Source organism: Cyprinodon variegatus, unplaced genomic scaffold (genome assembly GCF_000732505.1).
Source record: "Cyprinodon variegatus isolate N-32 unplaced genomic scaffold, C_variegatus-1.0 Scaffold568, whole genome shotgun sequence".
Lineage (NCBI taxonomy): Eukaryota > Metazoa > Chordata > Actinopteri > Cyprinodontiformes > Cyprinodontidae > Cyprinodon > Cyprinodon variegatus.
The window spans coordinates 343,956-357,374 of record NW_015151021.1 but is presented as its reverse complement, the minus strand read 5'-3'; the positions used below and the strand labels follow the sequence as shown (position 1 = coordinate 357,374).

Here is a 13,419-nt window from a genome sequence, read left to right as displayed (position 1 = left end):
ATTCTGGCTGCATACGTGACCCTCTTCCTCCCAGACTTGTTCAAGCTGATTTAAATTAGGTAGTTTCCAGCCACAAATTCAGCTTTTAATTGTAACCCAGAGATTTGCAGCAAGCTTCTGGAAGTACATTCCAGATGTATAATGTTAGCTTGTTTTATCAACTTAGAAATATGGTTTAATCCATAGCTGTGGGGTGATCGTCCCAACTGGGCCAACATTTACCCATCTGACTGTGATTGTGGCTCTCAAATGAACAGAACAATGGAATGTTTAGGAAAAATCAACAGAAACAAAAAAGCAAAAAAACAAAAAGTGACAAGAGTGTTTCCAGTCAGAGTTTAGAGATTTTTTACTGAGAGATGTGGAAAATATTGAGCTTTTTGGCCATAAGCACAAGAACAACGAGAAGCCAAAGCAAGGCTTTCAACTTTAGTCACTTGGAACCAGCCAAGCATGGCGGTGGCGGCATCATGCAGAGGAGCTGTTTAACTGCCTGGGTACTGCATAAATACCATTAATGTTTTCTAAATATCCACTCCTCTGCCTGTCGCGATAAAACATTTTTCTGTAGGATAAATTATCCCAGAAATGATTATGATAAACATTGTTATTGGGTTTAAATCCAATGTGCTCTCACACTTCAGATGCCATGTTCAGCATCTCCGTTCATAACTATAGCCCCATTTACATAACCCTTTTGAAACTGTGCCGAGAGCGGCCTGAGTACAGTAACCGAGATAAATCTTGATTGTAAATGGAACGCAACTGAACTGGACAATGCCATACACAACCAAACCGTGCTAAATCAAGGTTCAGTTGTGGCTCAGTTCTCTGATAACACAGTGCACATGAGCAGATCACTTATTCTCATATTTACAGTCACTTTACTCATTTCCCAGGTTTTCCGGCATGTCCTGCTTTGCAATTCAAAGATCTCTTCACCTGTTGATAACATGAACTTCTTCTCAGCCTATCAAAAATAAATGGCAACAAAAGCGTGTGGTGCGACCTGGGATGATGCAGAGACTGAGGCTGTCAAAATTTAATTTGGATGAAGGACGGTATCCAGGCAAAGAAGTTCCTAAATGCTATGGGTGCCGGCATTTTTGTTTGCGTAATTCCAACCTAGAGCTGTTGTATAGTGGACCACCGTCAGTATGCGAGGAACCGTGCTAGCGTGATGTGTAAATGGTCGTAAGAACCGAGCTTGGCCCGGTTAACTGATCCAAGCTCGGTCTGAATTCACCACTGATCGGTTTCAGGGTAGCGTAAATGTGACCTATAATGCTACACCTGCTATGCTAAGAAAGCAATGCGATAGGCCTGAGTGGATACTAATGCAATGGATTCAGACCTTTTGTCATCAAGGGTTTGTAGTACAAAAAAGAAGAGGTTGCATGGAAAACAAACAAGCCTGCAGATGGAAATTATTGAGCTTATTTAAATTTATCATGCTGTTAAATTTTATCATGTATTTAACTGATATATCAGTTATATCAATTGGCCCATATACACCACCTAAAAATGAGCATAAAGAAGAGCTTTAACCTCAACATCATTGAAAATTTGTGCCAGGCTTACATCCTGTTTTTTTTTTCACCAAAGCAGCCTATTGAAGTAACTCCACTATTACTGCCAAGAAGGATGATTAAATGTACTGTCAGAATTATCCTTGAAACCGACTGATGCATCTTAACCCTTTAAAACCAATTGTATTATATTTGATAAATGTGTTTTTTAAAACCACTGCATCATGCAGTGGGATATTTTCATCAGAAACATGTGGCGAATAGAAAATCTATGAGCACTTAGAAATACCTACTGTATCAAAAATAAATGATCTAATTTAATTTCCTATTGTCAGAACAACGCTAGTTGAAAAAAAAAAATCGAATTTGCTGAAAATTATTTCAAGCTCCAGGCTAATATTATGTGGTGCAACTAACTAAAAGGCATTTATTTGATTATTTATCTCATTATTAGTGGAGGTGTGTTTATATGTTTCAGGAGCTGCAAGCTTCAGAGTGCAGCTTGTTAAAGGACACAGGGTGGAGAGTAACTGCCAAATGTTGAATGAGTTCTTTAATAAATAAATAGAAAAATGCACAGTTGTACTTGGAGATCAGGACATTAATGGGCAGAGAAACAGGCAAAGAAACAGGGAATGGGTGGACTAACTGAGGAATCGAGCAATGACAACCAGTGACCTCGTATACTGCGGTTTTCTATTAATTGAAAAAAACTTGTACAGTGTATGTGTGGCTTTAAACAAGGAATGTGAAGAGAGGATGATACAGAAGGAAATCAGTGAGACTGAGAGAGGAAGACTAAATAAATGGGACTGGATTTATACATGAAACCAGAGGACATTTAATGACCCAAGGGAATAAATTACAGAGCATTTTTATGTTATGTTTTATAGATCTCAGAGTGCAAAACAGATTGTTGTGATACATTATTACAAGCCTATTTAAACTCACATTCATGCCCATGACTAGTTTACACTTGCATCATGGTTTATTAAGGCTGATAATCTTAACAGTGTCTTTTGCCCCTCAAATTTACATTTCCTCTGAGTTTTCCTTGTCTTTTTTTTTTTTTTTTTACCTTTTTTTGGCAGAATCAGTCATTTTTAAAAAGGACCTGTTGCCGAGGCAACATGGAGATGCAAAAAGCTTGGAGGTGGGCGTCACTTCAAATCTGGGCACATGCGAGCTGTCATGCATCTTCTCTCTCAAAAGCCCACGCATGCAAAAAATAGACCTCACATAAATATAGTATGACCCACAGGCAGTAGGAGGAACGCCACTCATGTCTCAGCTCCTTCTGCTCTTCTACCACCTCTGCAGGAATGATGATGATGATGACGGTGGCGGAGATGAAGATGATGAGTCTGCCCTCTTTTGCATTTCCTCCACAGAGTGACTCACGCAGAGCGCCAGGGATGAAAGCGGCACTTATCCCACGCTGCTACTGCTGCTGCATTTCTGTACAGTCGGTCACAGGTGAAGCGGCTCCTGTGTCACATGACTCCGGCGAGGTTCACATGACGCGAGCAGACTGACTGATGGAAATGTGTGCGCTTTTGACAAAAAAAAGGTCAGGATGATGATGGCAGCGTAGCATCGTTTGGAGCAGACTGTGGGCCAAATCTGGGCCAGCAGGATTAGCGGCTTGTTGGATATAAATTGTTGGGCGAAGGGGGGGTGGAGGTGTGTGGCGGTTAAGCCATCCATGCCTACAGAAGTCAGGAATTGTAAAAAAAAAAAAAGAAACTACATGCGAGAGTTGATTTTATTTCTGCGCATGCTTCCAGGAGAGGGTGGGCGTTCAGTCAAGCGTAGAGTGAGAAATGATGCCAGTGTGTTTGTAAAAGAAGTGGTAGATGCTGCCTTGTTCCAACCCGCATTTTAAGAGAAACATTACATGCAAATTCGCAACACAGATAGGATCAGGTGTTTACAGGCAATGGCAGAGCAGGATGGGACTTGTTTGCATGAATTTGCATTAAACTTGTCCCCTTGATCAAGTGTGGATCACAAGAGGGAAAGGTCTGCTTCTGTGAAGCTGTGGATCATAACAAACCTGACCTCATTCTTTAACTGTTTCTATAATCCCCAAATCTTTACATTATGTGTGTGTTTTTGAGATGGATTAACCTTTGTCGGCATCTGACGGTTCTGCTCTGGGATGAGAGGGAAGCGTCTCCTTGGCGACGGATAGCTGAGGGCGGGAAGTGGGGGATGAAAGTGGGTCATCATCATCGCCACAGATTAAGGCCTCAGATCTGGATATACAGTCATACATTTATCAATCAACCAGGAAATTTCACGTACAATAAAACATGTCTCAACCAAGTAGCGAGAACCTGTTAGATGAGAAATGAGAGTTCAAGGCTGCAGCCAAAAACTATTTCTCTCCGAAAAGCTTTGAAAATGTAAGGATTTCATTTAAATCAAGGTTAAAGATTCACAAAACTGTTCACCCCCCACCCCCACCCAGATGATGATTGGTTGAAGATGATGATAAATTTACCCTGCTTATATGCACTTTGACAGAGGTTCCCTTTATTTAATTAAAACCAACCTATCGTATGTGAAAAGCAAGTCGTATAAACAAGTCGCTACAGGATGCTGTCAAACAGATCCTTATTTATATGCAGGAACATTTTTACCCAACACTCATAAAAAAAATGGAACACCTAATTAAATATGCATGGCCTCTCAGCAAAATAACAAAACATTCCAATATATTTTTTTCATCTTTTATTTTAGCTGACGTAAGTCTGAGGACAGATTGTGACTCTTTTAACGTTAGCTGTAAATGTTTTAGAAGAGATTCCTGTTTGTTTGTTTATTTTTTGTTTCTTAACCTCACTGCATCTGATTAGGATCAAGATCTGGGCTTTGACTGCATCCAGTTCTTTTCATTTCCTTGTCCTTGTTGCGGATCCCAGATCTGCTTCCATTTTCATTTCTATAGATGTTTTGATTCCTGTTTTCCTTTAATACCTTCTGATACACAATGGAATTCATGTCAGATAGTTTTACAGGAAAGTGGCCAGTCCCTGCTGCGGCAAAGAATCCCAAAACCATGACACTTCTACCTCCATGCTCGATGGTGACTGTGATATTCTTTTCCTGGAATGTTTTTATAAGTTGAAGCCAAATATACCTAGTTCTTTTGTACAGATAAAACAATTTCAAAACAATATAGCAGAGGCTCTAAAATTTGTCTACATTTTCCGCTTCAAACTTTTTCCTGCTCTCATTGTGTTAAAGAGCAAATATTTTTTCATTGCATAAACTGGATTAAAGTTTATTTCATTTCTCTCTGAGTCTACAGACATGAACTTTACATAAGAAACCATTTTCTAAGACCCAATTTGAACAATTATATTAATGCCTTGTTGGACGGTATGTTCTTGTATCTAAGGAAAGAGTTTTTGGAAAGAGTTTTTAAAAATGGCTGGCGGCCATTGAATTCTGAGTTGGTGGACCTTAAGAAGTGAGCACCAAAGGATTTTCTTACAATGGCCATCCTTGATAGATACTTATTATGCATATCATCTTAAAAGTTGTTTTTTTTTTCACATAAAACATGAGTTCAAAAAATTTGTCATGCAAGGAGATGATGAAATGGAAGATTTTCAGCTTTAAAAGAGTTGATTAGCTACAAACGGAAAAATAACAGAAAGAAAAACTGTTTTAAAGCACGGTCATAACTTCATTTTGGACATGAATTGAAAATAAAGTTCAAGTTTGGCGATTTTTTTACTTGACAAAACAACATAAAGCAGTAAAGGAAAACTTGGTTCTGGTTTTGTTCTCTTTTTAGAGCCCGCCGCCCCAGAATGCAATACTCGTTAGCCATGTTTTCGAAACTCTTGACCTGTGTATCTAATCTGTGCTGCTTTCTGTGATCATTTAGCATGCTTCATGCTGCCAGACAGCCACAGCTAAAGTAATTATATAATTTACTAGTTAGGCAACAATCGAGTGTGGGCACCCCTTTTTTAAACTAAATCTGGATTTTTTTCAAAATATGGACGATTTATTTAAGGATTTCACAAACAGAAAAATTTAATTTCACACTGTGATGCATCGTTTTAGTTAGCTATTTACATTTAATAGGAGGGATTATGTAGAGAAGCCAAAGGAATGATAAATGGAAAAAAAGTGAAAAAAAATAAACTTTTGCCACTTTAATCTGATCTAATAAAGATCAACCTAGAGGCCTTTTCAGATGGATGGAAATGCTGGTAGCTCCAAGCAGCACAGCATAGATCTCCCAGAGGATGGTTAAACAAACATAAAGAGGCCAAACTCTGAAATCCCACAAGCCTTCCAAAGATTGACCCCACTACAGCCTAGAGCCAACAGCTTTCATCTCTGACCCTTTAGCTGAATAGTTAGACAACTTCAACACATATTGGACTGAGCAGCATGTCAGGAAGCCAGTTTAAAGGTCAATGCAAAACCTGCAGTGAGGCTAAGGAAGCACAAAGTACCAGAGGACATTAGCAGTATTGTTCAGATGCAGTTTTTACCCTACGATTCCAAGAGTGGATTGCCGGGATTTTAGCAGAAATTTTCAAAATTACTTTTCATTTAATCTAATCAGGCGCTTGCTAAAGTAAGATTTATCATTTTAGCTTCATGTCACACTGTACATTACAAGTATTTACCAAAGCTACAATATATGGTATTTACAAATCAAGAAATTGTTTAAGTTGATATATTTCTTTTAATCACCATGTTCAGAAGCTTGGAGTTTTAGCATTTTAGGCACTTTGTGCACTTAGTTTGGCTTTTTACGGTCAGTAAATACCCATACAAGTGCTAATTTATATTATTCTGATTCTGAATGCTTGAGAAATCTATGTTGCAATGATTATTTGGATTTAGTATATTGCATAGCTCAAATATTTACAATTTTACAGAGCACCGTAGACAGCCTGAAGTATCTTAATCAGATATTCTGCTCATTTGGTATCTACTACGACTGAAATGGTCTCGATCAGTGCAGTTTGTAAAAGCGAAAACAGAATATGTTTTGTTTGGACGTCAGACTGATTTAGTTTTGCCGTTTGAGGTGAATTTATTGGAACCTGTAGAACAAATAAGCATTTCTTTTTTAAGTTTACTTTTTTCTTGTAGTAGCCGTCATTTAGTTGTATTAGTTTACACAAGCATCCAGCTGTGTTGTCAGCACACAAGTTCACAGCCGCTTACAGTACATGAAGGCGCTCTCATTGTCATTACAAGTCCAAAACAAATTCTCCTTCTGCTGCTTGGCTTTAATGAGCAAAGACAGGCCTTTGACAAGCCTCCTTGTCTTTGCCTTTAATGGTCTTTAAGACTTGCGGAGGCAGATAAGAAAGTTTCTGCAGCTCTGCAGGATCACTGTCTACAAGGAGATTTCTTTTGAAGCCCAGTATCTTGTAAAGAATGCCCTTGATGATGTGGGTGATTCAGCACAACCAGCCGGTGCACGGGTCATTTCTGAGCACGAGGCTTCCCAATGTGTTTGCTTTCAAAACACTGACATTTTCTCACATGACCCAACAAACAGGCCTGCTGTGTACGGTCCAAACAGGCCAGGAAGACTCTTTAGGCCTCAGTGGTTTTGTTTTGTCCCAATCTGCCGATCGCTGAATAAAACTCTCCATGCTGTTCTAGAGTTGAACAGGGTTCATTATAACTTCAGAGATTGGGTTGATCTCTCTGATATGAGGAGCTTTACAGCTTTAAAAATCACTGTACAGTAGTTCCCAGGAAACCTACTACACCAATACATTCAGTAGAAAACAGCGCATGGCTCAAGGGACGCAGCTCATTTTGTTAGCATCTTTGATCTAGATTATCTAAGTGCAGATAGATTGCCGTGTAATTTAGGGCAAATATGTATTGTACCCAGGGGGCAGAGGAAGCACACTTTTGGTGATGTTTGGGCTGTGTGGTTTTAGTAAAACATCTGGGCATTGATTTTATGTCTTGGCCTTGTTTACAAATGTGTCTTCTTCTATAACATCACACCCAGTCAGCGCTTACGGAAAGGGAGATTCTCTATTCTTTTCCTTGAAAGATTGAAAATTTCTGTTTTTTTGTTGATTTTAGGCCATTTTCTAAACAAAAATCCCAAATGTGTATCTGGTTTCTCAATGTATCATTGTATTTATTCTAAAGGAAATGACATGCAAGACCTCTGGTGGAGTAAAGCCCGCATCATTACAGGTCCTTTACTGTTCTTAAAAGTGAATCTGAGGTGCTTTTAAAGGATTCATCCATAGTTGAAGACCAGAAAAAAGACAATAAAAGTTAAATCTAAGTCTAATCTGACTAAAGCCTGTAATTCCAGATATACAAACCTAAAATTGTTCAAAAAACTAAACATTTGTGATGACAGAATAGAAAAGGTTTCTCTTTTTCACAATGATTGTTGTCATGGAGACTTGATGAGATTCTAACCTGCCATCATCCTTTTTATTGTATATAGAAATGTCCTAATCTGATATCGTTATCAAATATTGGTCCAATATTAGATCATATCTGCCTGCACCCAAAATCTCTGATATTAGCATGCCTATTGAAAGGTAATATGACCAGTTGGTTAATATTAAATGGGACAGTATTTCTCTTAACTGTTGTTGTTGACTAGTGTCCTTCCACATCACAAAAAAGATATTAAAAGTATGTAGGAATCCTGCTGATATCATATCAGGTCATTATCGGTGTTGGTCAGTTCTCAAATGTGCGATATTAGTATTATATCTGAAATAAAAAAGTTGTATTATGACATCTCAAACTGCATATGTGGGTTACATAAACCTGGGTCCTCAATCTTGTCATTTGCCACAGTTCCTGCTATTCAATCCAGATTAAACACTAGATATGTCCTCATTTACCACACTTATTTTCCTTTTTACCATTTTTCTTGTCTTTCCCATTCTTAAAGTGACATATGTTATCATATCATATGGAGCTGGATAATTTAAAGTTAAAGAGAGTTACTATGCAGCTGTGCCATAGGACCATTTACTGTAAAAACAGATAAAAATGGTAAAAACTGTCTGCTGACAAGTTAAATCAATCTAAAACCACATGAATAAAATTACTAGGAAAGGAACCAGAAAAGATTGAATATTCTTGGGCGTAACAAAAACATGGTTTTCTTTCATTTTTTTTTTTCTTTTTGTCCAGCATGGCAGCATAGTTAGATGGTTTGGGCTAAAATCCAAGGACTGCTCAGTGTCTGTGTTAGTGTGTGTTTGTGTGAGAATGTGGTGTTGGCGAGTGCCAGGGAGCTCTGTATCTCATCTTCTGGACAAGTCCTTAATCTGTGTGACCCAGTGAGGGATTATGGGGGTTCTGCAATAAAAGGGGACTAGAAGGGTCTTTAAAGGCATTTCCCAAATCTTTTAGTAATATAAAAACTAAATAATGTAACAGTTCTTTACTTTTATCAGATTCATTTCAAATTGCAATGTATTAGAAAATATCAGGATTAATAAGGTTAAAAGTGTTAAAACCGGCTGTTGGAATTATGAACATTTAATTAATTTATCTTTGTGCTTTTTATGTCCATCATCTTAATCATATTGCTCTCACTAACTATAGTTTACCTTAAGGTGATGATTTATTCAACCATAGAAAGAATTATTATCTTAAAACCATTTTTAGTCTTTGACTTTAAGCCTCAGCAAAAAAAAAAAAAAGATGTTTTATATTTATGTATTTTATTTGATTTGTTTGTATTATTTATTTTCTTTGTATTTTTTTTTATTGTACCTGATCTTTTTGTTTTTTATATGTTTTCCTTTTAATCTATATTTCCAGTTCACATTTATGACCCACACTGTTTCCACTGCGGTTGCTTATATATGCAGGTTGTATGGAATGGTATGCAGCTTGCACACTGCCATATATTTAATCAGCTTGAAATACAAATAGATAAATCAATGTCCTGGTTCAGTTTAAGCATTGTTTATACTGTCCTCTGTTTGAGTGTGCCTGACAGGGCTTATAGAGTTAAAGGATTCTTTGCAGAAATTAAGGTGAGGCTTTTAGGCCAAAGAAAGCTGCACAAGCTGTCAAGCACAGTGGTGGCAGAGTTATGATCTTTAGGGTTTTACTTTATGTCCAAAATAGGGAATGTTTAGTAATAGAAATGAAATTAAATGAAATTAGAGCTTTATAAATTAAATAAGATTCGTAATTTACTGTGCATCTAAAGAAGAAATACATTTGACATTAAAGAAATTAAAGGGAATCAAAGAAGAGTAAGAACATATTAGTTTTTTTAATTGAATCCTTGCTTACATCTTTACCTTAGGCCAAGATAATGTATGTTTATATGCTTCTTATCTTGACTTATAAAGGACAGCATTGTAGGATGTTAAATAATATACAGACATTGGTTGTAACTTGTTAGATTTACTTAAGTAACTTTTGGGGAAAAAAATACTTTTACAGTAGGAGTAGTTTTACAGCACTGTACTTTTTGCTTTTACTTGATTATAAATATGTTAAAATATCGTTACTTTTACTTGAGTAAATTTTCTTGCTACTATGCTTTTTTTTAAAACACATATGCACCAATAAGAGACGCACTTTCTCCATGCGCATTAAGTAGATCTGGAGTTAGAGGTATAGTGGAGAATGTTAGTTTTCTGGGTGGATCATCAAAATAAGTGGTCCTTATTTTGATGAATTGTCAGACATTCTGCTGATATGTTTACGTCCTACGTGTTTGCCCCCATTTTCACTTTCCGGTGATGAGTTAGTGGAAAAATTGCAAATCCTCTTGTGGAAAGTAAGCTTGAATGAGTAATGCTAACAGCAACTTTTAAACAGAGGGTGCATGAGGAGAAATGGGCTCTCGCACGCGTTTAATAAGCGTTCACTCTCGGGAGCAGGTACAGGGTTGTGCATGTGCATTTTGTTTTTTTAAGTGGAGATGGCGGGTCTTTCAATAATTCTAGAAAATCATACACTATACCTTTAAGTAACCTTTTTCCTAATTACTGTTTATTTCTATAAAGGCTACTTTTTACTTTTACTTGAGGAACAATATGATGAAGTAGTGCTACACTTAAGTATAATTTTTGGGTACTCTGCCCACCTTTGATAATAAGCAAAAGCCTTGCATACTTGTGCAAGTCTACAGCGTCATGAACTCATCACTCATCTATTCATATTTTTCGTTTGTTGTGTTTTCTGAATAAAAAGTAAGAACAATACCTAATAGGGGAAGAGATTTGGTCATTTATTCAGTGGATTGTATTCCCTTTTAGCTTTAGCAGAGAGGGAGAGACCCTCCCCAATTCCCAGACATATGGTGCAGAGTGGGTGTTAATATCTGCCCTTAGGGCAAATGCAGCCACTAAATGTCATAGATGTCACGTTAAGTATTCATGTGTCGGCTGTTTTAAGTGGCGGAAAACATCTGGGGAGGGGTTCTCTGGCAGCCCCCCCTCTGTCTGCACCGTCTGATCTGTTGGGAGTGTGTGCTGTGTGCAGGAGGGGGGGTTTCCTGGACTCATCGGTGGGCTGAGCTTTGTCTGAAACAGGACCACGTGGGCCCGTATTAAAACCTCATTTAAGAGGATTCAGTACAGATGGTGTGCCATTGTTTGAGGATGTGTCTGTGTTACACATAAAAAGGGGGGGTGAGTGATGGAAAGTAAGCCCCCTCCCTTTTCTTTTAATCCTTTATTTCACTGAGTAAACACACCACACCCACTTTTGACCACTTCAAGGCCACATTGATTTACCTTGCTTGAGTTTTTATTGGATTGTGGTTTGGACCAATCAGCAAGCGAACCTTGGAGCCAAACAAAGGAACACTCTCTCAAGTGAAGCAAGGCACATGGCTGTTTGGCAGCGAAGGAGTTCCCATTGGTTCGAGGGTAATCCAATCAAAGCTGAAGTAAACTTAAGTGAAGCTGTTTGCACAATGAAAGAAAAGCAACTTTGAGAGAATTAAAAAGGTCCCACATCATCCTTTGGTTTTGCAGCTCTAGATTTCATTATGAGTTTCATTATGCCCACTAGAAAAAGTGTCCCTCCTTCATAATTACATTTGCAGCCCAAACCAGTTTTTACACTTTTCTTTTCCTGCACATTGCATCCTTTCCTGTACTCTCTGTTTCTCACTCAGATCACCAGATGGAGAGGGGGCGGTGAGCACTCTGGTGTGCATGCATGTGTGTGCAGGGTGTTCATGCCTGGTTACCCATGAGTTTGCATATTTAAATATCCTTAAAATTCTGCCCTTAAATGTTGAATCACTCCAAGCAGACATTCAGAAACAATAGGTGTGCATGGGTGCAGCTCCTAGAAGGAGTTTTTATTATTCTAAGTGGAAATGAAGCACAGTCAAAAAGGTGCATTTGGAAACAATGTGCAATTATCTACCTAATCTGGATGGATAAAATAAATCCTGTCTGTCGTCGCCTTTTCCGTTTTGAAGCTTGATTGTTAATATACATATAGAGAGAGGGGGAGAGAGAGAGACTGCTAAGCTGAGACAGGGAGGAGAGAGGAGAGACAGAGGGAGGGGGGAGAGTATGAGAGAGAGAGAGAGAGGGAGCATCAAGTCGCCAGGACAAGCTCTACTGTCAACGCTGTTAAGGTAGGAGCGCAAGCAGCGGGTAAAGGCCACATTCCGCGTAAAATAATGGATGGGACAAAGCCGGTCATGGAGTCCAATGCTGAGGAGACTCAGGACGAGGGACAGGAGAGCAAAGGTATGCTCAAAACACCCACTGACATTTTGCTTTCCCCCCTTTTCTCCCCTCCTTTTTTTTATTCTTTTTGCGTCTGCGCCAGCCCTGAGCGGTTTAACCTACTTGCCACGGCGACACAATAGCAATCCCATTTTTTAAAAGATAATTTTAGTGCATTTAAGCGGCAGGGATGGGTATATCTTATGTTATATATCACATTGCCATCGTAGTGTTTTTTGCAGGTGTTCTTGACGCGCGTTTCTGGGGAGGATTTGGAGGATGATGGAGAACAAGGCTGAGGGTGGGATGATGATGGTGATGATGATGATATTCCGCCTGTGCTTACGGAGCGTGCATAAATCCATGTTTGCTTTTGCGCTGCTGCACCGTGATGAGCTTATTTGCACCTAATGAGCAGCTGATGGGGACAGAGGCTGCGCCGCTGTTGCGCGCGCGCGGTTGCATTGTTCTCCTCCTGCTGGATCAGAGCCTGATCTCTATGAGTGATGCAGGATGCATCCAAAGATGTTTTCTTGTGCGACCGCAGTGATCAGTTCCAGTAGCTGACAGATCCTTTGCAAGCCCTATATGATTAGGCGCGCATGTTAATGAAGCCAAGCCATTGGTTGTGTGCGCAAAGAAATCAGCTCATATAATCAAGCCCCTTTTAAATTGTAATAAAATGTGATATTTTCTCCTTGAAATCCCACCCAATCTGTTGCTCATTTGAAATGCTGCGATGTGTAGGCGTGTCCTTGTGCGTTGGCGGATTCAGAGCTGTGCAGAGTGGATGTGACTGATTTGTTTCTAAGCCTGCTGAGGCTTTATTATGGTAAAAAAAAAAAAAATACTACTGTCAATGTGCTTTCACATCAGTCTTAAAATGACTGCACAACCAGAGCCAGGTTTAAGAAGGAGAGGGTTCCTGGGCTTGGCACTATTTTTGAAAATAAATGTTGCAGTGTTAATGTAACACTTTGAGAGTACATTTGGTCCCACACTACATCAGAGTGGGACCAAATGTACTCTTGAGTGTTACTTTAACACTGCAACATGTGTGGGCAGGGCATGAGAGGGGAAACTAAATGAAACCCTAATCAGTCATTAGTCAAAATGGGGCGCATTGTTTCAATTCTCTACTTACTGTAAATATCACTTAGTTCACACAGTTGTCAGCACAAACCTGGCAA

At 38.8% G+C, this 13,419-nt stretch overlaps 1 protein-coding gene across 2 annotated transcripts in view; it reads left to right on the top strand.

Moving 5' to 3' along the window:
- Window positions 1-13,419, top strand: part of LOC107095746 (neuronal membrane glycoprotein M6-b-like) — a 50,868-nt gene that overhangs the window by 8,421 nt on the left and 29,028 nt on the right. The window contains exon 1 of one of the 2 annotated variants that reach the window (XM_015392002.1): window positions 12,069-12,250. The exons of the other annotated variant lie outside the window; for it this stretch is intronic. Coding sequence (XP_015247488.1) covers window positions 12,181-12,250 — 70 coding nt within the window. The 5' untranslated portion in view covers window positions 12,069-12,180. Of the gene's footprint in view, window positions 1-12,068; window positions 12,251-13,419 lie in introns of those variants that run through there. 2 annotated transcript variants of the gene reach the window in all.